This window comes from Panthera tigris, chromosome B2, assembly GCF_018350195.1.
Source record: "Panthera tigris isolate Pti1 chromosome B2, P.tigris_Pti1_mat1.1, whole genome shotgun sequence".
Taxonomy (NCBI): domain Eukaryota; kingdom Metazoa; phylum Chordata; class Mammalia; order Carnivora; family Felidae; genus Panthera; species Panthera tigris.
The window spans coordinates 31,040,829-31,064,852 of record NC_056664.1 but is presented as its reverse complement, the minus strand read 5'-3'; the positions used below and the strand labels follow the sequence as shown (position 1 = coordinate 31,064,852).

General features: G+C 36.9%; 1 protein-coding gene across 37 annotated transcripts in view; it reads left to right on the top strand.

The window, feature by feature from the left end:
- The window catches only part of TSBP1 (testis expressed basic protein 1), a 212,668-nt gene that overhangs the window by 161,579 nt on the left and 27,065 nt on the right, over positions 1-24,024 (top strand). For 28 of the 37 annotated variants that reach the window (XM_042986064.1, XM_042986084.1, XM_042986085.1 and 25 more), the window contains 6 exons: positions 3,928-3,948; positions 8,013-8,096; positions 10,242-10,262; positions 10,822-10,842; positions 11,498-11,515; positions 12,770-12,787. The exons of 1 other annotated variant lie outside the window; for it this stretch is intronic. In XM_042986064.1, the coding sequence (XP_042841998.1) occupies positions 3,928-3,948; positions 8,013-8,096; positions 10,242-10,262; positions 10,822-10,842; positions 11,498-11,515; positions 12,770-12,787 (183 nt within the window). The remainder of the gene's footprint in view (positions 1-3,927; positions 3,949-8,012; positions 8,097-10,241; positions 10,263-10,821; positions 10,843-11,497; positions 11,516-12,769; positions 12,788-24,024) is intronic. 8 more of the 37 variants (XM_042986087.1, XM_042986083.1, XM_042986070.1 and 5 more) reach the window with 5 other exon arrangements.

The following is a 24,024-nucleotide window of genomic DNA, read 5'->3' as shown; positions in this document are numbered from 1 at the left end:
TAGTAAGATAGGAGTACTCTTTGAATTAAAAAACTCTAAGAATAATGCCAGGGGACTAGAAAGTGGTCAATATAAATTAACTACTATTATCGTTCATTCTATAAAGGAACTAAAGGCCCAGACAAATGTACTATAAAGAATTTAGATTTCTTCCAATCAACCAAAGACATTCACTTGTTTCTGGCTTATGTTGACTAATATAGGAGAAGCAAGAGTAAGCTGGCTTTTTATTTATCTCTGTATTCTATAATATTTTATAGTAAGGATTTTTTTTTCTCTCCCTGAATGCTACCAATATCCACCACTGGCAATATAAACTTCTTTCTTCTTTCTTCCCTCCTAAGAATATTTTAAGAAACCCAAAACAAAACAAAAAAATTAACTACAAAGTTGGGGTTTTTTTAATGACAAATGTGATCAAACCACACACCTACATATATTTTCTTGTTATACCATTGTAGCAAGGGTGGAAGACTCTATATTATAATGAACTGAGATATTGAAACTCAACCTGAAGATGTATTTTAGAGAGATATTTAGATGGATGTGTGGGTATTTTATAAACTACCAAAGGAACCTCCAAAACCTCTTACATTTCTTAATTAAAGCAATTTTGGGGCAATCAAGTGCATGAAGGATTTTTGCTTAATCAGCCTGTTACAAAACCCAGCTTTGCATATCCCAATATTTTTTAAAAATCTGTATTCTCCTTCCATTAATCACCATTTTTGGAGGGTATTGTCAGTTTGTGGGGAAACTTAAATGCAGTAATTAAGTAAACAAATAACCAAAATAAAAATAATCTTTCCCCCAAAAGACAAACTGATATAGGAGAGTTTAGATAGAAATAATGGACAAGAACCCAATAAACCACATCAATTAATGGATTGCATATTTTAAAAGAAATACTGTTCGAAATTTAGTTTAAATTCCTTGCCAAAAACGGGGCGCCTAGGTGGCTCAATTTGTTGGGCGATTGACTTCGGCTCAGGTCATGATCTCATGGTTTGTGAGTTCAAGCCCCGCATTGGGCTGTGTGCTGGCAGCTCAGAGCCTGGAGTTTGCTTCAGATTCTGTGTCTCCCTCTCTCTCTCTGCCCCTCCCCCACTCATGTTCGATCTCTCTCTGTCTTAGAAATAAATAAACATTAAAAAAATTCCTTGTCAAAAGCAAACAAAAACAAAATACTAACAGGTGGAATTCACAAGTATTAAGCAAAGAATATTAAACAAATAATGAAACAATTTCATTAAATTAATGAAAATATAGTATAACGGAAAGTAGGGAATTTAAATGGCATGACTTCTTCCAAGACTTCCAAATATAACTCACTGCAACATATAGGCAATGTTTCAACCCACTGCAATGTTTGAAGAGAAGAGGCTTAAATCAATTCCTCTTTTAGGGTTCCTGGACCCAATTCCAATGTGGGGTGTTCCCCCACACTTAATTCTGACATTACCTACCCAAGAATCGCATCAGATTCTATAGGTTAAGGGTTCAGTCCTAGAAGAGTGCTCCCTATCCCCACAGTCGTAAGCCTAGGCTGTTACCTGCGCTCCTGACCCACCAGCTACAGACAGCTACAGACTCACCAGCTACAGTGACCTCCTCCTCATGTTTGATTAATTTGCTACCTCAGCATATAGAATTCAGAGACACACTTACTGACATTTACCAGTTAACTAAAGGATAAGATAAAAGAAAAAAGTCAACAGCCAGATGAAAAGATACATAGAGCAGGGTCCTAAACAAAGGAACACAAAGTCCTTGTGTTTGTGGAGCTTGGGGCCCAGCTTAGAAACACAAAGAAGTACACAAATCAGATGATTAAAGATAAAACTCAGTGTTGGTGATGCCAAACCGGCCAAGGCCCCAAGAGGGAGCGCTTCAGAGGGTTCTTGGCTTTGCCCAAGAAAGAATTCAAGAATAAGCCTTTTAGAGAAATGGATGCAGATTTATTAACTATAGAAGTGAAAAAAGGAGACACTTTATAAACAAAGTAGTAGTTTCTCCTCCCAGGTAAGGAAGAGGACCCCTTTTTGCTTCTAACAAAGGGTTTTATATGTTTTTTTAAATTAGCTAATCATACAGAGAAGAGGCTTACTTTTTAACTTTGGGTATATCACTCCCATTGGGCAGTTAGTTTTTCCATGGTCTTAGGGTTATAGAATTACCCATAGGGAGTGATTTCAAGAATGTCCAATCTATGTGGCTTTTACTACCAGAAGGAGTGGGGTCTTGTAGTTTTCTACGAGTCATATCTTGTGACTCTTTTTATGACCTGCTGACTTTTAGGTTAAAGGTCAGCCTAAAATCCAAAATGGCTTTACTTTGGTCAGCTTATCTCCTGAACCTCCCTTCCCTCCTGCCTCAATAGCAAGGTTATAAAAGCAAATAGATAAATTTCTAAGGATAACAGGAAGTCCACAAAATGACTAGATATCTTGACCAAGTAACCACACATTATGTAGGAGTCAAGAAAATAACACAAGGGGAAACAAAAATAAAAATAAAAATAAAAATAAGCTATAAATATAGCCTAAGGTATAGGAAAGAAGCCAAATGTTCACCCGTGGAGAAATAATTGGGCTGTTAACATAATAAGGCAATAAATTACAATTAGTAATGTCAATTTTTTTCCTTTCTAAATTAGAAGTTGTGGGACTAGACAATAAGTTATTTAGCTGTTTCTCACTTTGTTAGGTCAGTTAGCTCCAGATGAATGTGAGATTCATTTTTTCAATGTTTTTTTTTTAAATTTCTGTATGCAAAAACTGATTTTCTTTTTAATTGCTTTTCGTTCCAAATAACAAAAATCAACCTGAAGATAAGAAAAGACTACCAGTTTAAAAAGTAAATAAAAAGATTAGGAAAGACAAAGATTGACATTACTTATACTTTAGTATTTGAATTATTGGAAGATTGTGGAATAAAAGTAACTAGAGAAACAAAGTAGGGGAGCAGGAAACAAGAACAGTGAAGAGAATGAAAAAGTAAAGCTGTCAGGTTTAAATGACTAGTGTTTTTCCAAGTTATGAAAGGTTTTCTAGTCCCAGAGAGAACAGAAAGAAACTCCAACATTTATTTATGAACTTTGTGCTAACCAGTCTAGGCCCAAGAAAAAATGGTGACCATTGAGTGGAATGAGCCTCCCTTTGATAGAGACACAAGCATAAGCTTCTCACTTGGTGGGGACTCTCCAGAGGGATGCAACGGAGTTTAGTAGCTAGATCATGAACACCTAGCATGCCTTCCAGTTCCAGACAGAATATATTTTTTTATAAAAGAATCCCTTTCCTTGGGTTAAAGCATCAAAGTAATTGATGCAGGGGCTCCTGGGTGGCTCAGTCGGTTGAGGGTCTGACTTCGGCTCAGGTCATGATCTTAAGGTTCATGAGTTGGAGCCCCACATCAGGCTCTGTGCTGACAGCTCAGAGCCTGGAGCCTGCTTCAGGTTCTGTGTTTCCTTCTCTCTCTGCTCCTCTCCCACTCATGCTCGTCTCTCTCTGTCTCTCAAAAATAAATAAACATTAAACAAATTTTTTTTAAAAAGCAAAGTAATTGATGCAGCAGTTTTGATGGTTATTGGGTATTATTTTAAAAGACCCCTAGGGAGGGTCACCTGGATGGCCCAGTCAGTTAAACGTAGGACTTCCATTCATGTCATGATCTCACTAGTTCATGAGTTCCAGCCCCGTGTCTGTTGAACCTAACATCAGGGTCTGAGCTGACAGCATAGAGCCTACCTCAGATCCTCTGTCTCCCTCTCTCTGTGCCCCTCCTGTGCTCTCATGTGCTCTTTCTCTCAAAAACAAATGAATATTTAAAATGTATTTAAAAGACCCCTGGAGAAAGATTAACAATGGGTAAATGTATTGTACACACAAAAGACTGACAATGTTTTTGCTTGTATTTGTATTTCAGCAAAATCAGCTCCACTCTTAAGTAAGTTTATTATCTTTTTTGTAATTTTCATATATACTGCAGTATTACAGACTTTTATTAAACTGAGTTTTCCTTTTCAGTAGCATAAAAGATAACATTGTACCAAATTTTAATGATGTGCTTAAAATTTAATCTTACTGAATAAATTGAGGACTTTGTTAAATCAACTCTCTTTCCAGTGTCAAAAAAGGTTCACCCCGGGAAAAGATACAAACCATGAAATTTTGGGTGAGATGAATTGGAAGCAGGAAAAGGAAGCTAGCCAGGGAAATAAAGAGGCAAAAAACAAGAAATAAGTCATGAAAAGTAAACTGTGGAAGCAACCAATAAACTCTAAATGTAGCACCCTAATGTATTACTATTAAAAAGCTAGACAGCAGGGGGAGTGAATTTTTGAATTGACCATTAACAGTATCTCCACCAGGAATTCCAAATTACTTGGTTCTCATTATAGAGGAATAAGAATTCAGGGAGAGTAAAATATAGGAGGTGAAGGTAGTAGCAAGGTTGAAACCAAGTGAGCTTTGATAAGTTTCTAAAGTACTTCTTCTGTTAGAATCTCAGAGAAAAGGAGAGAGGATGGCTCTTTCATCTCAGCTAATAGAAGGTTTAGTGTGCAGCAGACGGATACAATCTCCTTCCCCAGAGGGCTATCAGTGATAACGTTCTACAACTCACAAGGGGAAAAAAGTAATGTGCTTCTTTGTCTTTGAATTATACAAGATGTTCCAGCATACAGTAAACTGTTTTCAACTTCCAATTTCTGGTTTATTTTACATTTTCCAGTTGCCAGAATGTTCCCTCTCCCTGGCATTTTCAATTCTAGATAAATTCATATTATTCAATCCCACTCTTTTTGTTACAGAATCTATTATTAAAGATTATGGGGAAATATAAACTATACTGAAAGTAAGGAGGAACAATAATAGGTCAGTAACATATATAAAGTTCACATCAAATAAAGAACAATACTCATGGTGTACAAAAAATTAAAAGGTTAGGTAAGTAAATTAGCAAGGAGAAAAAAGAAATAGAAATTAAGATTACAAATATTTAATGTTGATAATATCATTAGGATGCCTGAACTTTGCAGTGTATATGGAAGGAATTAAAAGAATAGAGATTTTGCCTACCAAAATACTTTGTCCTCGTCCTTTCCCTTCAATGATAGACTCCAAAGGTGGCACCAAATCCCTGAAGTCCCAGACAACACAGAGGTCAACCATCTAGCCCTTGTCATTTCATGTGTCCAGGAGGGATTTCTCTAGAATTTATACCAATAGACAGTCTTTTTATTTCCAGTTGTTTGCAGAATGCAACAATTTACACATACTCCAACTGTAAGAGAAAGTGTCCCTCACCCCACATCTTTTACACATCTTACTGTTTTGTTGGATAGAAAGCCACCATAAGTAATCTCATATTTTTTTCCTTGGGGTTTTCATTTTCTTAAAAAATCATCAATGATCTTTAGGAATGCCACAGATGTAAAACAGTTTGAAGTACAGAACTCTGGTGGTCAGAGTGAAAATAGCAGGTGCAGGAACATTAATTTCTGCTTTTCTGATGGGTATTTCCTCCTTCCTGGTTGTTTTAATTTACATTTCCTTGACCACTTCCGAGGTGAAGCACTTCTCTACACGTACTTATTGGCCACTCAGGCTTTTACCTTTTAAAAGTAATCCAGTCGCATCCTTTGCCCATTTTCCTATTACATTTCTGGAACCTTTCTTATTGATTTTCTGGCATTTTATGCATTCCAGGGATTCATTCTGTGTGATTCTTAACACATTGAAAATATTTTCTCCCAATGAATCATGTGTCCCTGAACTTTATCTAAAGTGAACGGTCTTGAACAAAAATCCTGAGGTCAAATACATCAACTTTTCATAATACTGTTTGTGATTGAAAGTTTTAAGAAAGTTTCAAGACCAATAAGAGCGTCCACCTTTTCTTTTTTGCCGCAGTTTCACCTTTCACATTCGTGTCTTTATGCCATATATTCATACTCTTTCCACTGCACTAAGCCCCAAGGCATCTTTACATTGAACCGGGTTCTCCTACCTAAGAAGTGGTCTTAAAAGATATCCTAACTGGGGTCCTCTTTAGTGTTCCACTAGTACCTTGCTCCACACTTTAATAAAGTAATTACACATTTCTGTAATCATTTAACATAACTGCTGACTTCAACTTTATGACACTATCAAGTCCTTCAAGGGTAGGTTCACTCTGCTCTACTCTTTTCAGTACCAAGGATGGTGCCTGGACCTTGGCAGATACTTAATAAACATTTGTGAAATGGCAGAGGCTTACCATTCTCACTTTTCCCACTACTAGAAAGCTTGAAGAGGGATAGAAACATGGGGGAAACCTAAGAATAGAACAAACCCAATTTCAATCCCAGATCTGGCATTAATTAGGTTTGACAGGCTCCTAGTTTACAATTCTGTGGCCTCTCAGAAAGGCCAAAAGAGGCCAAAAGGCCATTTTATTTTAAAAATAAAAATGAGGGAGAAAGCGTGACTTTTCTTTTTTATTTTATTATTTTTTTTTATTTTAGAGAGAGTGTGTGTGTGTAAGTGGGGGAGAGGAGGGCAGATGGACAGAGAGAGAATCTTTTTTTATTTTTTTAATGTTTATTTATTTTTGAGAGAGAGAGACAAAGCGTGAACAGTAGAGGAAGGGGAAAGAGAGGGAGACACAAAATTTGAAGCAGGCTCCAGGCTCTGAGCTGTCAGCACAGAACCCAGTGTGGGGCTCAAAACCATGAACCATGAGATCATGACTCGAATCGAAGTTGGACGCTCAACCCACTGAGCCACCCAGGGGCCCCAGACAGAGAGAGAGTCTTAAGCAGGCTCCACACTCAGTATGGAGTCTGGCATGGGGCTGGATCCCCTGGCCCCAGGATCATGACCTGAGCTGAAATCAAGAGTCAGACACTCAACGAACAGAGCCACCCAGATGCCCCAAAAGTGTGACTTTTAAACATCTACAAAATAAAGTGTTTCAAAAAAGAAAGACAAAGCTGCAATATTATAGCACCGACACAGCTAACTGGGATGCAGGGAAGCAGTTCCGCATGCTGGAAGGCAGGCTCACAGAGGCTTGGATGCTTTAGCTCAAATTAAAAACCGTGTGACTTCAGGCAACTTACTTTACCTTACTGGACCCAGTTTTCTTATCAGTAAAATGGGAAGAATAATAGGATTGTTGTGAAGAGTAGAACAACACCTAGCAAGTGATTTATAAAATTAACTATTATGATTTTATGCTGTACTTTTGCTAAAGGCCAGTGTAATCAAAACCTGAAGTCTCCTCCCAGGCATGTGTTTCTGCCTTAACTTAGGAAGAGCTGAGAAAAGTTGGAATTAATTCTTAGTTATATGATTTGCTTTTGTTAATGCTAGCTCCTAAGATGTCCAGCTTTATATATATCCATGTTTTATTTCTCCTTCTGCCTTTCCTTCATACTAAGATCTTTTGTTTTTGTAATTAGCAAGAAATTTTAACGACTAACATAAACATAATGCATACACCTAAGTGTAAAGCAATATTTCTGTCCCTACTTGGCCATGACAGCAGGACTCCAAGCTGTGGGGCACTAAGGAATTAGATATTAAAGCTCACCTTGAAAAACACAATAGGGAGACCATTAGTCAATCCACCACACTCTTCTATTTGTTTTTGTATTTTAAGAATCTCTAAGAAGCCTACAGTAAGTCATTTTCATTTATCTCAATCTGAATATTTCAAAAACAAGTATATGAAGACCTGTATAATATCACTTTGCAAATCATAATATTACTTTCCATTTTAGGTTACACATCTATTAATCAGAACTTTTTAGATTGTGAGGCTTTACAAGAGAGTTTAAATACCAGGTTAACTAACAGAAACACACATCCATGCAAAATAAAAATAAAACCTTGCCTCATTGTTATAGACTGGAATCTATAGAGAGAGTCCAATTTGAGACATAAGAAGTTTGTTTTTGTTTTTAAAATTGAAATGTTTAAACAACTTACTACTTTTCTAATAGCTTTTCTACCTTCCTCCTGCAGTAGATGGGGACATAAGGGCACCCAAAGGAATTTGCCCACCTCTACAGAGGTTTCAGCAGATGTCCTCCAACAAAGAACACAAAGGTCAGCAAAATGGGTCAAGTAGTAAAAAGAGCTTTCACTCTACTCTCGTTTTCTGTATTCTAAGACATCTTCTGGGAAGTGAAAAAATAGTAACTTTGATTTTAATCCAGGAAACCTACCATGCCTCTAAGAAGACATTCATGTCCTAGACAAGTAACATTTTTTGTTATGTTTTCTTTGTATCTGAGAAGATCCTGAAACACCCATCCATGAGTCTGTTCATTTTCTGAATTAAGCATACTGATTATTGGATGATACGAGTTATGAGAAATTCTAATCAACTAAATTTCTTATCAACATCAAACATAATTTAATCCTGAATTCAAAGTGAATAAAAGTGGAATGAGCAGGGAATCTAAATAAGAATTTTTACTAGGCTCCTAAGTGGTTTTTAGCCACAGCAAAAGGTGAAGAATATAAATTAAATGGTCCCCAGAAAGAAAATTCACTTTTTTTCCCCCACAAAAGTGAGACCATGAAATAATCATATTCAGAAGAAAAAAGCATGTTATCTGTGAGAAGCCAGATTCAGTCCATTTGGAATCTCAAATGTTGTCATTGTATGTCAACAAGGAACATATGGAGATTCATGTAGTTAATGAACATGAGCCCTGAAATCAGTCAAGAGAAAAATTTCAAGAATAAACATTAAGCATTAAATAAATGCAATTTATAACTTCATTAATTTATGATTTAGTGCTTATTAAATGAGTGAGACTAGGGGCACCTGGGTAGCTCAGTTGGTTGAACATCTGACTTCAGCTCAGGTCATGATCTCAAGGTTCCCTGGTTTGAGCCCCACATCAGGCTTACTGCTGTCAGCACAGAACCCACTTGGGATCCTCTGACTCCTCTCTCTACCCTTTCCCCACTCATGCTCTCTCAAAAATAAATAAATAAATAAATAAATAAATAAATAAATAAATAAGTAAATAAATAAACATTAAAAAAATAAGTGAGGGGCCTCTGGGTGACTCAGTCGGTTGAGCATCCGACTTCAGCTCAGGTCATGATCTTGCTGTCCGTGAGTTCAAGCCCTGCGTCAGGCTCTGTGCTGACAGCTCAGAGCCTGTTTCAGATACTGTGTCTCTCTCTCTCTCTACCCCTCCCCCACTCATGCTCTGTCTCTCTCTCTCTGTCAAAAATAAATAAACATTAAAAAAATAAAAAAAAATAAGTGAGCAAGGCTAAAAATGTTGTAGGAGTAGGAAAGACACTATGTTTTTCTTCAAGGTAACTAACAAGACTTCAAAATGATTAACCTCTAGCTACTCACTGAACATGAACCAAGAAAATAGTACAAAAGAAAAAAATTGTAGCAAGCTATTTGCAACTGCATGAGATGTTTTAAGCATAATTTAGGAAAAGTCCCAAGTAGCAAACTATAGCTAGCCTGCTAAGGTAATAAAATATTATATTTTAATAATAAATGGCAATTGTTTTTCTATAAATTAAGATTTTCTGAATCAGCCAACAAGTCGTCATTTGTTTGGCTTTTTTTTTTAATTATTGAGTGCTTCAAGCTGAAAGAAGAGTCAAAACTGATTACTTTGGCATTATATTCCATGATTATGTTATGCAGAAACAGATCTAATTTTCATTGACTTCCATTCCAACTTCCAAGCATCCCCCATTGAATTTTTCCTGACAAGGAAAAAAAGTCTACTAGTTCTTAAAGGGAGAAATGAAACACAGACTAAAAGCATTTTGGTATTAGTCCACTTTTTAAATTCAAAATAATAGAGGACACCTGGAAAAAAAGGAAAATAAAAAAGGAAATGAAAAAATAAATGCACTAAAATAGCAAACAACCAAGGTTAGATAAGCAGTGGTTTTCCAGTCTCTGAAAGTTCTCAGAGGCTGGGAAGAAAAACTTAATCAGTCACTGTGATGTGTGTGTGGAGGGGGTGGGGGGGGAGAGTTAAATATATTTTGAGCACACAGACTTCATTCCTCTAATATTCTTTCCTATCCCAGGACTGTGTATTTTACACCCCTAATAGACAGCTTCCTTCTCTGGATTTACAAGGACAAGATGACAGTAGTTTTGGTATTTCTGGCACATCATTTCAAAAGATACCCAAGTGTTTAAGTCCAATAATAAGCTAATGAAAAGGGCTAATGTTTACTTGTTTTGTATTTCAGGTAGAGCTGTACCACTTCCCAGTAAGTTTTTGTCTTATTTGTAACACCCGTATGTACTAGACTCCTGCAACGTGCATAACATTTTATTCATAGATTTTTCACTTTCAGAAGATCAAAAGTTAATTTAGAGTCATCAGTGATTAACTTGTAGTTGAAGCCAACTGGTTTGTAGAAAGAATAAACTGAGAAATACACTGTTCTTTTTATATCAAGAGAACTGGTTTGTATATTTAAAAAAATTAAATGTCCATACTAGGACAGAAAAAAATACCAACATTTTAGGTGAAATGCAATGGACACAGGGAAGGAAATTAGTCTTTGAATTAAAGGAGAGGGAAGGAAGAAGGAATTAAAGAGATAAATAAACTTTACATACAGTACAGTAAACGTCAGTAAAGACATTGAGGAGGAGGTGAATACAAGAATAGTCCACAGACCTATGTTTCTGCAAGAAATTCCAAAATGAAAGATCATCGTAGATGGCTTAGAAGCTAGATGTTAAAACAACACAAAGGAGTATTTTGGGGAGGCCTATGATAGTAGGTCAAACCAATCTCCCTTATTTGTTTTTGTTTTTCAGGAACCACTGAGAACATTTCCAGTAAGTTACTTTTATGTGGATACTATCTGGAAAAATATGTGCCTAAAGATCTTTTGATAAATAAGTCTGGCATAGCCATAATCCACTTTGCAAATCTTAATGTTATTGTTTTACTTCCCGTATTCCTCTCACATTAGTGAGCCTTTTTTAGAGATTACTGATAATTTGCAGGAAAGCTTAAAAGCATTTATTATATGACTAAAGATCACAAAGCAAATAAAAATCCTTTTCAAAACAAAATGTATAAGGAATCGGTAAAGAAAACAAGAGTCCAGTTTTGAAAGAAAAAGATAGAGTGATAGATACTACTGTAACATCATCCCACCTTCCTAAAAGATTTGAATATTTCTTTGCCCTGGATAAGAAAGATGAAATACACAAAGAAGAGTCTGTCTCAACAGAGGTCCTTCAAACAGAACATTCAAATGTCCAGGATTAATCATGTATTAAAATAATCTTTCATTAAACACAAGTAGTTTCAACTGTTTTGAAATCCCTTTGCATTTCTTTTTGGAGGCACCCTCTGAAAATTGCATAAGTAACAATTTTGTTCTGACTCAAAACGTAGAGAAATTCCTTTATTGGATATATTTTCATATACTACACCTTATTTATGTCTTTATTTTTCTCTGTTTTTTTCCCTTCTGTTTTAAAGAACCTGCATCATCCATTAGTAAGTTCCTTTTGAAATCCTAAAATTCATAGAATGTAAACTAGTTTTACTCCCTATTGCTATTACCATATCAATGGTCTAAAACTCAATTCTAATATTTCTCTACTCTTCCTCTCTGTGTGATAGTGATAAATAATAAATGATATTGTAAAAAATTAAGAATAAAAATTAGTAGATCATACATATTAAAAGAAATGCCATTATCAAACTGGTCTTTGATACCAAATCCAATGTGATATTCATAAACATAAGCAAACAGATGGGGAAAGTTAACAAAAAATATAATAAGAATAGAGACTAAGAGGTATAACTTCTTGACTTGCTCAAAAATGATATAAACCTGTTGTAATAGGCAATAATGTAAGAGCTTAATAGGCTCCAGAAAGACCATTTGCTTTGTTCTTCTACCAGAGTAAGGAGACCCTAACCCTAACCATCCAGATCTTCCCTTAGAACACAGCAGGGACACCAACAACACCAACTATGTAGAAATAATACTGTAGATGCTAGTGCAAGTTTGACCTACCAAAAATGTTTGTGTCATTTTTATAGGTTACCAACATTCCTATTGAGAAACAGTAGAACATGTACAGTTAATTCACCCAACAGAAAAGTCAAACTAAATATCTGGAGAATGTCCAAGCCTCAAAGGTCACTAAATGAATTCCAATTGTAACTACTCTGATATGTTTCTTAATTTGTATTTCATGAGCATAAACAGATCAGAGAGGTTATCGGACAAAAAAATGTATGTTTTTGTATGTATGTTTCTAGATTTAGTTACCTCTAGATTTACAAGTAAAAACTTGGGGCACCTGAGTGACCCAGTCGTTAAGCATCCGACTTCAGCTCATGTCATTATCTCACCATTTGTGGGTTTGAGTCCTACATTGGGCTCTGTGCTGACAGCTCAAAGCCTGGAGCCTGCTTCGGGTTCTTTGTCTCCCTCTCTCTCTCTCTCTCTACCCCTCCCCCTCTCGCACTCTGTCTCTATCAAAAAAAACATTAAAAAAATTTTTTTAAGGAACAAGTCTTTAAAATAATTAATTATGCATATATTTTAGCCCAAAATTCCAATTTGGGCATTATTAATAATATAAAACAAAGGAAAATAATTTCTGAAAATATATTTGCAATGAATATGGCTAAAATCTAAAAAAGAGTCCAGACACTTAGCCACAGGAGAATTGTTTGTTAATATGATAATATATGACATTATAATTAGAACTGACAGTAGTTTTTTCTCTGAATCAGGATTTGCTGAACCAATTGGTAAGGTTTTTTTTCCTTTTCCTCTATTATTATATTTTCAGTTTAAATAATAGTCTAGAATTTATGCCAATAGTTTTTTATTTAGAAATAATTAGTATTTAACATGATATTAGTTATACGTATACCATATAATGATTGGATATTTCTACATATTTCAAAATGATCACAATAGGTCTAGTTAACATTGATCACTATACATAGTTACAAATCTTTTTTCTGGTCATGAAAACTTGTAAGACCTACTTTCTTAGCATTTTCAAATATACCTAAGTATTATTAACTGTAGTCATCATTCTGTACATTACATACCCATGACTCCTTTTTTTTTTTTTTTTTAGGTTCATTTATTTTGAAAGAGAGAGAGAGGAGGAAGGGTAGGGACAGAAGAGAGAAAGAGAAAGAATCCCAAGCAGGCTCCATATCGTCAGTGCAGAACTTGACCTGGGGCTCCTTCTCACGAACTGTGAGATCATGACCTGAGTTGAAATCAAGGGTCTGTTGCTTAACTGACTGAAGCCACCCAGGCACACCCCCCTGACTTCTTTATTTAATAATAGCTAGATGTTTGTGTTTTTAACCACCTTCACCCATATTACCCACTCTCTATACTATCGCTGGCAACTACAGGATGTTTTCTGTATCCAAGAGTTCAGGTTTTTGTTTGTCTAGATTCCTCATATAAGTGAGATCATGCATTATTTGTCATTCTCTGAGTTATTTCATTGAGCATAAAGCCCTGAAAGTCCATTCATGTTGTTGCAAATGCAAGATTTCCTTCTTTTTTGTGGCTGAATAATATTCCTCTGTGTGTGTGTGCACGTGTGTGTGTACCACATTTTCTTTTTTTTAGCTGGGGCACCCCTTGCAAACTTATTTCTTGAAGTATTGGTGAAAGATAGGTCTTCTGGACCCTCGCAGGATGGGTTTGTATTTAAATTGCAGTTAGGTAACATATGGTGTAATATTAATTTCAGGTGTACAATATTCTGATTCAACACTTGCATGTGATACTTGGTGCTCATCACATCAAGGACATTGCTTAATCCTCATCACCTATTTCACCCATCACCCCACCCTCCTGCCTTCTGGTAACCATCACTTTGTTCTTTATACTTAAGAATCTGTTTCTTGGTTTGCCTCTCTCTCTTTTTTCCTTTACTTGTTTGTTTTGTTTCTTAAATGCCACATATGAGAGAAAGCATATGGTATTTATCTTTCTCTGACATTTTATTTAGCATAATACTCTCTAGCTCCATCCATGTCATTTGAAATGGCAGGATTCCATTCTTTTCAAAGGCTGAGTGTTATTCCATTGTGTATGTATACTACATCTTCTTTATCCATTCATCAGTTTGAACTGTTTCCATAATTTGCCTATTGTAGACAATGCTGCTATAAACAGGGTACATGTATCCCGTTGAATTAGTATTTTTCTATTCTTTGGGTAAATACCTAGTAGTGCAATTGCTGGATCATAATGTAGTTTCATTTTTAACTTTTTGAGGAACCTGCATACTGCTGTCCAGTTTTCATAACACCATTTGTTGAAGAGACTCTCTTTTTCCCATTGTATATTTTTTACTGCTTTGTTGAACATTAATTGACTATATAGTTGTGGATTCATTTCTGGGTTTTCTATTCTGTTCCATCGACCTGTATGCCTATTTTTCTGCCAGCATTGTACTATTTTGATCACTATAGCTTTGGAATATAACTTGAAGTCTGGAATTGTGATGCGTCCAGAGTTGCTTTTCTTTTTCAAGGTTGCTTGGGCTATTTGGGGTCTTTTGAAGTTCTATACAAATTTTTCTAAAATGTGCATAGAAATTTTTCTAAAATTTGTATAGAAAATGCTGTTGGTATTTTGATAGGGACTGAATTAAACATGCAGATTACGAGGAGATACAACATGACAGAGAAGTAGGGGGACCCAAAGTTCCCTGGTCCCTCAAACACAGCAGTGTTGAGGCCAAAGAACTTTGAATTTCAAGAGTCCAGGCTGCAGAGTGACAAAGATGTCTCCAGGAGCCCAAGGGGACAATCTGGCAGGCCATAGGTACATGACTGCAAACTGGGTAGAGATAAAATGGGCTGCAGGAGCACAGACGGGAGGGATCCCCTTCTGTGGAGAGACAAAGGGAAGAGAAAGAGAAGCTGGGGGGAGTATAGGACTGTATCTGGACAAAAGAAAAACCACTGACCGGAATGGACAAAGATCCATTATCTAACTGAGGGGCTTGCTCTGGACTGGGGCTGGCTGCCCTGTTCCCACCTTTGAGGAGGAGGGGAGCCAGTCTGGGCTAACTAGTTCAGAGGCACAGTCCACAGTGGGAAAAAGCAATCCCTTCTCTGGAGTACTGTGGGAAGAGGGTATATAACGGTTCAAAGGGCAAGACTGCCTGTGCCCGCCAGCCAGAAGCCATATATCAGCGGCATGGAGCAGCACTTCTCCGGAACCAGGGTGCACAGTGTGAGACCCTTTAAGACATCCGGGATTTACATCCCAGCTGAGCACCAGGGAGGCACTGGAGTGGTCGGAATGAGACAAACCGCCTCATTCGTGCCCAGGGCACTGTGAGGATGGCCTGTACAGAATAGTTTGGGACAACTGGTTCATGGAGGAGAGTGGGGTGTTGCCATTTTTCTCCCCATCACCAGTAAGGCGGGGCTTCAGGGAAGGGACAGTGAGCCCACAATAGAGGTGGGACCCGCTTACCCCAAACCACACCCCTCCTTGCCTGGTAACTTCATGTCTAGTGGAATGGAATGGACACTGATAAACCAGACAGCCCCTCCTCCAGACCAGCACTGCCACGAGTTGCAAGGCACCCAGCGGTTTTGCATTTTCTGATTTAATTCTCAGGCAATTCTTATTATACATATATATTTTTTTCTCCCTTTTATCCTTCTTATTTCTTCCCTCTCCTAGTCTGGTTATTCTGGTTATTGATTTGTTTAAGCAGACATATTTAATCTATTATCTTTATACCTGTTCTGTTCTATAACTCCTTCTTTATTTCTCTTTCTCTCTCTCTCTCTCTTTCTGGATTAAACCATATAGTTTCTCTGCCTGGTCAATGATCTTGTCTTTTTCTGAGCCCCTGTCATTTCTCTCTTTGTATGGGATAAGGCCTCTTCCATCAACAATGCCCCCACCCCGTTGTTTTTCTGTAGTTGGTGTTTTTGGTTTTTTCTGTTTTGCTTTGTTTTGTTTTGTTTTTGTATGTTTATTTTCTTTTCCAGGGCTACTTCAATCATCAAATCAAAGCACACCAGGTGGAGGGTTCAAAACATCACTACCGGTACAGAGATAAAGCAACCAGAGTCACACCAACAGAGAACAAGTAACACACTCCAAAAAACACCTCCTGGAGGGCCAGGCCCTGTACAGTGTATGATCCCTCTTTAATATAGTAGTGCTTGCAGGTGCAGGATACATCACAAGCTTTTAAAATGCATGAGGGACAGAAAACTAGCCAAAATAATGAAACAGAAGAATTCTCCTCAAAAGAAATTCCAGGAAGAAATGACAACTAAAGAATTGATCAAAACAGATATAAACAGTATAACTGAACAAGAATTTAAAATAATAGTCATAAAATTAATTGATGGGCTTGGAAAAAGCATAGAAGACAGCAGAGAATCTATTGCTGCAGAGGTCAAGGAACTAAAAAATAGTCATGATGAATTAAAAAATGCTTGTAGGGGTGCCTGGGTGGCGCAGTCGGTTAAGCGTCCGACTTCAGCCAGGTCACGATCTCATGGTCCGTGAGTTCGATCCCTGCGTCAGGCTCTGGGCTGATGGCTCACAGCCTGGAGCCTGTTTCCGATTCTGTGTCTCCCTCTCTCTCTGCCCCTCCCCCGTTCATGCTCTGTCTCTCTCTGTCCCAAAAATAAATAAACGTTGAAAAAATAAAAATAAAAATAAAAATTAAAAATGCTTGTAAGTGAGGTGCAAAATAAACTAGAGATGGTGAAAGTGAGGATTGAAGAGGCAAAGGGGAGTAAGTGAAATGGAAGATAAAATTATGGAAAAAGATGAAGTTGAGGAAAAAGATAAAAAAAATTCTGGACCATGAGGGGAGAATTAGAGAACTAAGTGATTCAATGACATAATAATACCCATATCATAGGAGTTACAGAAGAAGACAAAGAGGCCAAAGTTGTGCTTGAACAAATCATAGCTGAGAACTGCCCCAAACAGGAAGGAAACAGACATTGAAATCCAAGAGGCACAGAGAACACCCTACAGACATAACTTGAATTGATCTTCTGCATGACATATCACAGTGAAACTGAAAAATACAAAGATAAAGAGAGAATTCTGAAAGCACCTAGGGACAAACGGACCTTAACCTACAAGGGTAGGCACATAAGGGTAGTAGGAGACCTAACTACTGAAACTTGGCAGGCCAGAAAGGAGTGGCAGGAAATTTCAATGTGCTGAATAGGAAAAATATGCAACCAAGAATCCTTTATTCAGCAAGCCTGTCATTCAGAATAAAAGGAGAGATAATAGAAGGTTTTCCCAGACAAACAAAAACTGAAGGACCTCATCACCACTAAACCAGTCTTACAAGAGATCCTAAGGGGGACTCTGTGAGTGGAATGTTGCAAAGACCACAAGAGACCAGAGACATCACTACAAACATGAAATCTACAGATAACACAATGACTCTAAACCCATATCTTTCAATAATAACACTGAATGTAATTGGACTAACTGCTCCAATCAAAAGACATAGGGTACCCAAATAGATTTTAAAAAAAAAAAGATCCATCTATTTGCTGTCTACAAGAGACACATTTCAGACTTAAGGACACCTTCAGATTCAAAGTGAGGGGGTGAGAACCATCTATTATACTCCCGGAAGTCAAAAGAAAGCTGGAGTAGCCATATTTATATCAGACAAACTAGATTTTAAACTAAAGGCTATAACAAGAGATGAATAAGGGCATTATATAATAATTATAGGGTCTACCCATCAAGAAAAGCTAACAATTACAAATGTCTATGCATCCAATTCAGGGACACCTAAATATATAAAACAATTAATCACACACATAAGCAATCTTATTAGTAAGAATGTGGTTAATACTCCACTTACAACAATGGACAGATCATCTAGACAGAAAATTGATAAAGAAAGAATGGCCCTGAATGATACACTGGACCAGATGGACTTGACAGATATATTCAGAAATTTTCATTCTAAAGCAGCAGAATGCACATTCTTCTTGAGAGCACATGGATCATTCTCCATATAGATTGCATACTGGGTCACAAAACAGCCTTCAATAAATATAAAAGAATTGAGATCATACCATACATACTTTCAGATCACAATGCTATGAAACCTGAAATCAACCACAAGAAAAGGTCTGGAAAACCTCCAAATGTATGGAGGTTAAAGAACATCCTACTAAAGAATGAATGGATCAACCAGGCAATTAAAGAAGAAATTCAAAAACATATGGAAACAAATGAACATGAATAGTCCAACACTTTGGACTATTATCAAAAATCTCCCAACAAACAAAAAACCTGGGCCACATGGCTTCCCAGGGGCATTCTACCAGACATTTAAAGCAGAGTTAGTATTTATCCTTCTCAAGCTGTTCCAAAAACTATAAATGGAAGGAAAACTTCCAGACTCATTCTATGTAGCCAGCATTACTTTGATTCCCAAGCCAGACCAAGACCCCACAAAAAAGGAGAACTACAGGCCAATATCCCTGATGAGCATGGATGCAAAAATTCTCAACAAGATACTAGCAAATTGAATTCAACAGCATATAAAAAGAGTTATTCACCATGATCAAGTGGGATTCATTCCCGGGCTGCAGAGCTGGTTCAATATTCACAAAGCAATCAATGTGATACATCACATTAATAAAAGAAAGGATAAGAACCATATGATCCTGTCAATCGATGCAGAAAAAGCATTTGACAAAATATAGCATCCTTTCTTAATAAAAACCCTCAAGAAAGTCAGGATCGAAGGAACATATTTAAAAATCATAAACACCATATATGAAAAGCCCACAGTTAATATCATCCTCAATGGAGAAAAACTGAGAGCTTTCTCCGTGAGATCAGGAACGTGACAGGGATGCCCACTCTCATCACTGTTGTTTAACATAGTGTTGGATGTCCTAGCATCAGCAATCAGACAACAAAATTAAATCAAAAGCATCAAAATTGGCAAAGAAGTCATCAAACTTTCACTTTTCACAGACGCCATGATACTCTACATGGAAAACCTGAAAGACTCACCAAAAGGCTGCTAGAACTGATACATCAATTCAGCTAAGTTGCAGGGTACAAAATCAATGTACAGAAGTTGGTTGCATTTCTATACACCAATACTGACACAACAGTAAGAGAAATAAAGAAACTGATCCCATTCACAATTGCACCAAGAATCATAAAATACCTAGGACTAAACCTAACCAAAGAGGCAAAGATCTGTATGCTGACAACCATAGAAAACTTATGAAGGAAATTAAAGAAGACACAAAAAAATGGATAAACATTCCGTGCTCATGGATTGGAAGAATAAATATTGTTAAAATGTCAATACTACCCAAAGCAACCTACACATTCAATGCAATCCCTATCAAAATTGCACCAGCATTCTTCTCAAAGCTAGAACAAACAGTCCTAAAATTTGTATGGAACCACAAAAGAGCCCAAATAGCCAAAATAATATTGAAGAAGAAAACCAAAGTGGGAGGCATCACAATCCCAGACTTTTGCCTCTACCCCAAAACTGTAATCATCAAGACAGCATGGTATTGGCACAAAAAACAGACACATAGACCAATGGACTAGAATAGAGAACCGAGAATTGGACCCACAAATGTATGGCCAACTAATCTTTGACAAAGCAGGAAAGAGTATCCAATGTAAAAAAAGACAGTCTCTTTAGCAAATGGTGCTAGGAGAACTGTACAGCAACATGCAGAAGAATGAAACTAGACCACTTTCTTACAGCATTCACAAAAATAAACTCAAAATGGATGAAAGACCTAAATGGGAGACAGGAAACCATCAAAACCCTAGAGGAGAAAGTAGGCAACAACCTTTTAGACCTCAGCCACAGCAATTTCTTACTCAACACATCCCCAAAGGCGAGGGAATTAAAAGCAAAAATGAACTATTGGGACCTCACCAAGATAAAATCTTCTGCATTGCAAAAGAAACAACCAACAAAACTAAAAGGCAACCGACAGAATGGGAAAAGATACTTGCAAATGACATATCAGATAAAGGGTTAGTATCCAAAATATATTTAAAAAAACTTACCAAACTCCACACCTGAAAAACAAATAATCCAGTGAAGAAATGGGCAGAAGACATGAATAGACACTTTTCCAAAGAAGACATCCAGATGACCAACAGACACATGAAACGATGCTCAACGTCACTCATCCTCAGGGAAATACAAATCAAAGCCACACTGAGATACCAACTCACACTGGTCAGAATGGCTAAAATGAACTCAGGAAACTACAGATGCTGACGAGGATGTGGAGAAATGGGAACCCTCTTGCACTGTGGGTGGGAATGTTTTCCACTCTGGAAAACAGTGTGGAGGTTCCTCAAAAAATTAAAATAGAACTACCCTACAACCCAGCAATAGCACCACTAGGAATTTATCCAGAGGACACAGGAGTGCTGATTCATAGGGGCACATGTACCCAATGTTTATAGCCACACTTTCAACAATAGCCAAATTATTGAAAGAGCTTAAATGTCCATCAACTGATTAATGGATAAAGAAGATGTGGTTTACATATACAGTGAAATACTACTTGGCAATGAGAAAGAATGAAATCATGCCATTTGCAGCAACATGGATTTAACTCGAAGGTATTGTGCTGAGTGAAATTAGTCAGTCAGAAAAAGACAGATATCTTATGTTTGCACTCATATATGGATCTTGAGAAACTTAACAGAAGACCATGGGGCAAGGGAAGGGAAAAAAATAGTTACAGAGAGAGAGGGAGGCGAATAATAAGAAACTCTTAAATACAGAGAACAAACTGAGGGTGGATGGGGGAGGTGGGAGAGAAGGGAAAATGGGTGATGGGCATTGAGGAGGGCACTTGTTGGACAGGAATCTACCCCAAAAACCAGAAGCACACTTTACACACTGTATGTTAGCCAATTTGACAATAAATCATGTATTTTAAAAAATAAAATTAAATAATAAACTTAAAATTAAAAAATAATTTTTTTTTAAATTTTTTTTTAACATTTATTTATTTTTGAGACAGAGAGAGAGCATGAACGGGGGAGGGTCAGAGAGAGAGGGAGACACAGAATCTGAAACAGGCTCCAGGCTCTGAGCAGTCAGCACAGAGCCCGACACGGGGCTTGAACTCACGGACCGTGAGATCATGACCTGAGCCAAAGTCAGCCACCTAACCGACTGAGCCACCCAGGCGCCCCAAAAATAATTTTAAACATAAAAAAAAATGCAGGTTGCTTTGGGTAGTATAGACACTTTAACAATATTTGTCTTTTCAATCCATGAGTGTGGAATGTCTTTCCATTTCTTTGTGTCATCTTCAATTTTTCATTAATGTTTTGTAGTTTTCGGAGTACAAGTCTTTCAATTCTTTGGTTAGGTTTATTCTTAGGCCTCTTATTACTTTGGGTAGAACTATAAATGGGATTCATTCCTTAATTTCTCCTCTTACTGTTTCATTATTGGTGTACAGAAATGCAGCAGATTTCTGTATGTTGATTTTGTATCCTGGAACTTTACTGTTTGTTAAATAATTTCTAGCAGTTTTTTTTGGTGGAGTCTTTTGGGTTTTCTTTATGGAATATCGTGTCATCTCTGCAAATAGCAACAATTTGACTTCTTTCTTGCTGATTTGGATGTCTTTTATTTCTTTTTGTTGTCTGATTGCTGAGGCTAGGATTTCCAGTACTATGTTAAATAAAAGTGCTGAGAGCAGACATCCCTGTCTTGTTCCTGACCTAAGAGGAAAAGTTCTCAGTTTTTTCCCATTGAGAGTGATGTTAACTGTAGGTTTTTCATAGATGGCCTTTATTGTGTTGAGGTATGTTTCCTCTAAACCTATTTTGTTGAGGGTTTTATCATGAGTGGGTGTTGTACTTTGTCAGATGCTTTTTCTGCATCTCTTGAAAGGATCACATGATTCTCTCCCTTTCTTTCATTAATGTGGTTATCATGTTGATTGATTTGCAAATATTGAACCATACCTGCAACCCTGGAAGAAATCCCAGTTGATTATGTTGAATGATTTTTTTTAAACATATTGTTTGCTAGTATTTTAAATTTATTTATTTAAATTCAAGTTAGTTAACATACAGTGTAGTATTGGTTTCAGGAGTAGCACTCAGTGATTTATCCCTTACATGTAACACCCAGCGCTCATCCCAACAAGTGCCCTCCTTAATGCCCATCACTCATTTAGCCCATCCCCCTACCTTCAGCAACCCTCAGTTTATTCTCTGTATTTAAGAGTCTGTATGGTTTGCCTCCCCCTCTTTTTTTTTTTTTTATCTTATTTTTCCTTCCCTTCCCCTACGTGCATCTGTTGTGTGATACAGGGGCAAGTCCAGAATTGTGATGCCTCCAGCTTGGGTTTTGTTTTTGAACATTACTTTGAGTATTTGGGGTCTTTCCTGGTTCCATACAAATTTTAGAGTTGTTTGTTCTAGCTCTGTGAAGAATGCTGGTGTTATTTTGATAAGGATTGCATTAAATGTGTAGGTTGCTTTGGGTGGTATAGATATTTTAACAATATTTGTTCTTCTAATCCATGTGCATGGAATTTTTATCCATTTCTTTGTATCTTCTTCACTTTCTTTCATGAGCTTTCTATAGTTTTCAGCATATAGGTCTTTTACCTCTAAGTTTATTCCTATGTATTTTATGGTTTTCAGTGAAATTGTAAATGGGATCAATTCCTTGATTTCCCTTTCTGCTACTTCATTACTGGTAATAGAAACGCCACTGATTTCTGTACATAGATTTTCTATCCTGCGACTTAGCTGAATTCACATATCAGCTCTAGCAGTTTTTTGGTGAAGTCTTTGGATTTTCCATGTAGGCAATCATGTCATCTGTGAAGAGTGAAAGTTTGACTTCTTCCTTGATCATTGGAATGTCTTTTATTTCTTTTTGTTGTCTGATTGCTGAGGCTAGAACTTTCAATGCTACGTTGAACAACAGTGGTGAGAGTGGACATCCCTGTCATATCCCTGAAGTTAGGGGGGAAATTTTCAGTTTTTCCTTATTAAGTATACTAGTTGTGCATCTTTCACATATGGCCTTTATGATCTTGAGGTTTGTTTCTTCTATCCCTACTTTCTTGAGCGTTTTTATCAAGAAACGATGCTGTATTTTGTCAAATGCTTTTTCTGCGTCTATTGAGAATATCATATGGTTCTTATCCTTTTTTTTAAATTAATATGGTGTATCACGTTGATTGATTTGCAGATATTGAACTAGCCCGGCATCCCAGGAATAAATTCCATTTGATCATAGTGAATAATTATTTTAATGTACTGTTGAATTCAATTTGCTAGAATCTTGAGAATTTTTCCAACCAGCTTCATCAGGGATATTGGCCTTTAATTCTTTTTAGTGGGGTCTTTGTCTGGTTTTGGAATCAAGGTAATGCTGGCTTCATAGAATGAGTTTGGAAGCTTTCCTTCCATTTCTTTTTTTTTTTTAGTTTAGTTTTATTTATTTTGAGAAAAAGATAAAGAGCAAGCAGAGGAGGGGCAGAGAGAGAAGGAGACAGAATCCAAAGCAGGCTCCACGCTGCCACCACAGAGCATGATTTCACGAACTGTGAGATCATGACCTGGGCTAAAGTTAAAGTCAGACACTTAACCAACTGAGCCACCCAGGCACCCCTTCTTTCCTTCCATTTCTATTTTTTGGAAAAGTTTGAGAATAGGTATTAACTCTTCTTTAAATATCTGGTGAAAGCCATCTGGCCCAGGACTCTTGTTTGTTGGGAGATTTTTGATAACCGATTCAATTACTTTGCTTGTTATGGATCTGTCCAAATTTTCTATTTCTTCCTGTTTCAATTTGGTAGTTTGTGAGTTTCTAGGAATTTGACCATTTTTCCAGATCGCCCAGTTTTTTGGCATATAATTTTTCATAGTATGCTCTTATAATTCCTTGTATTTGTATGGTGTTGTTGGTGATCTCTCCTCTTTCATTAGTAATTTTATCTAT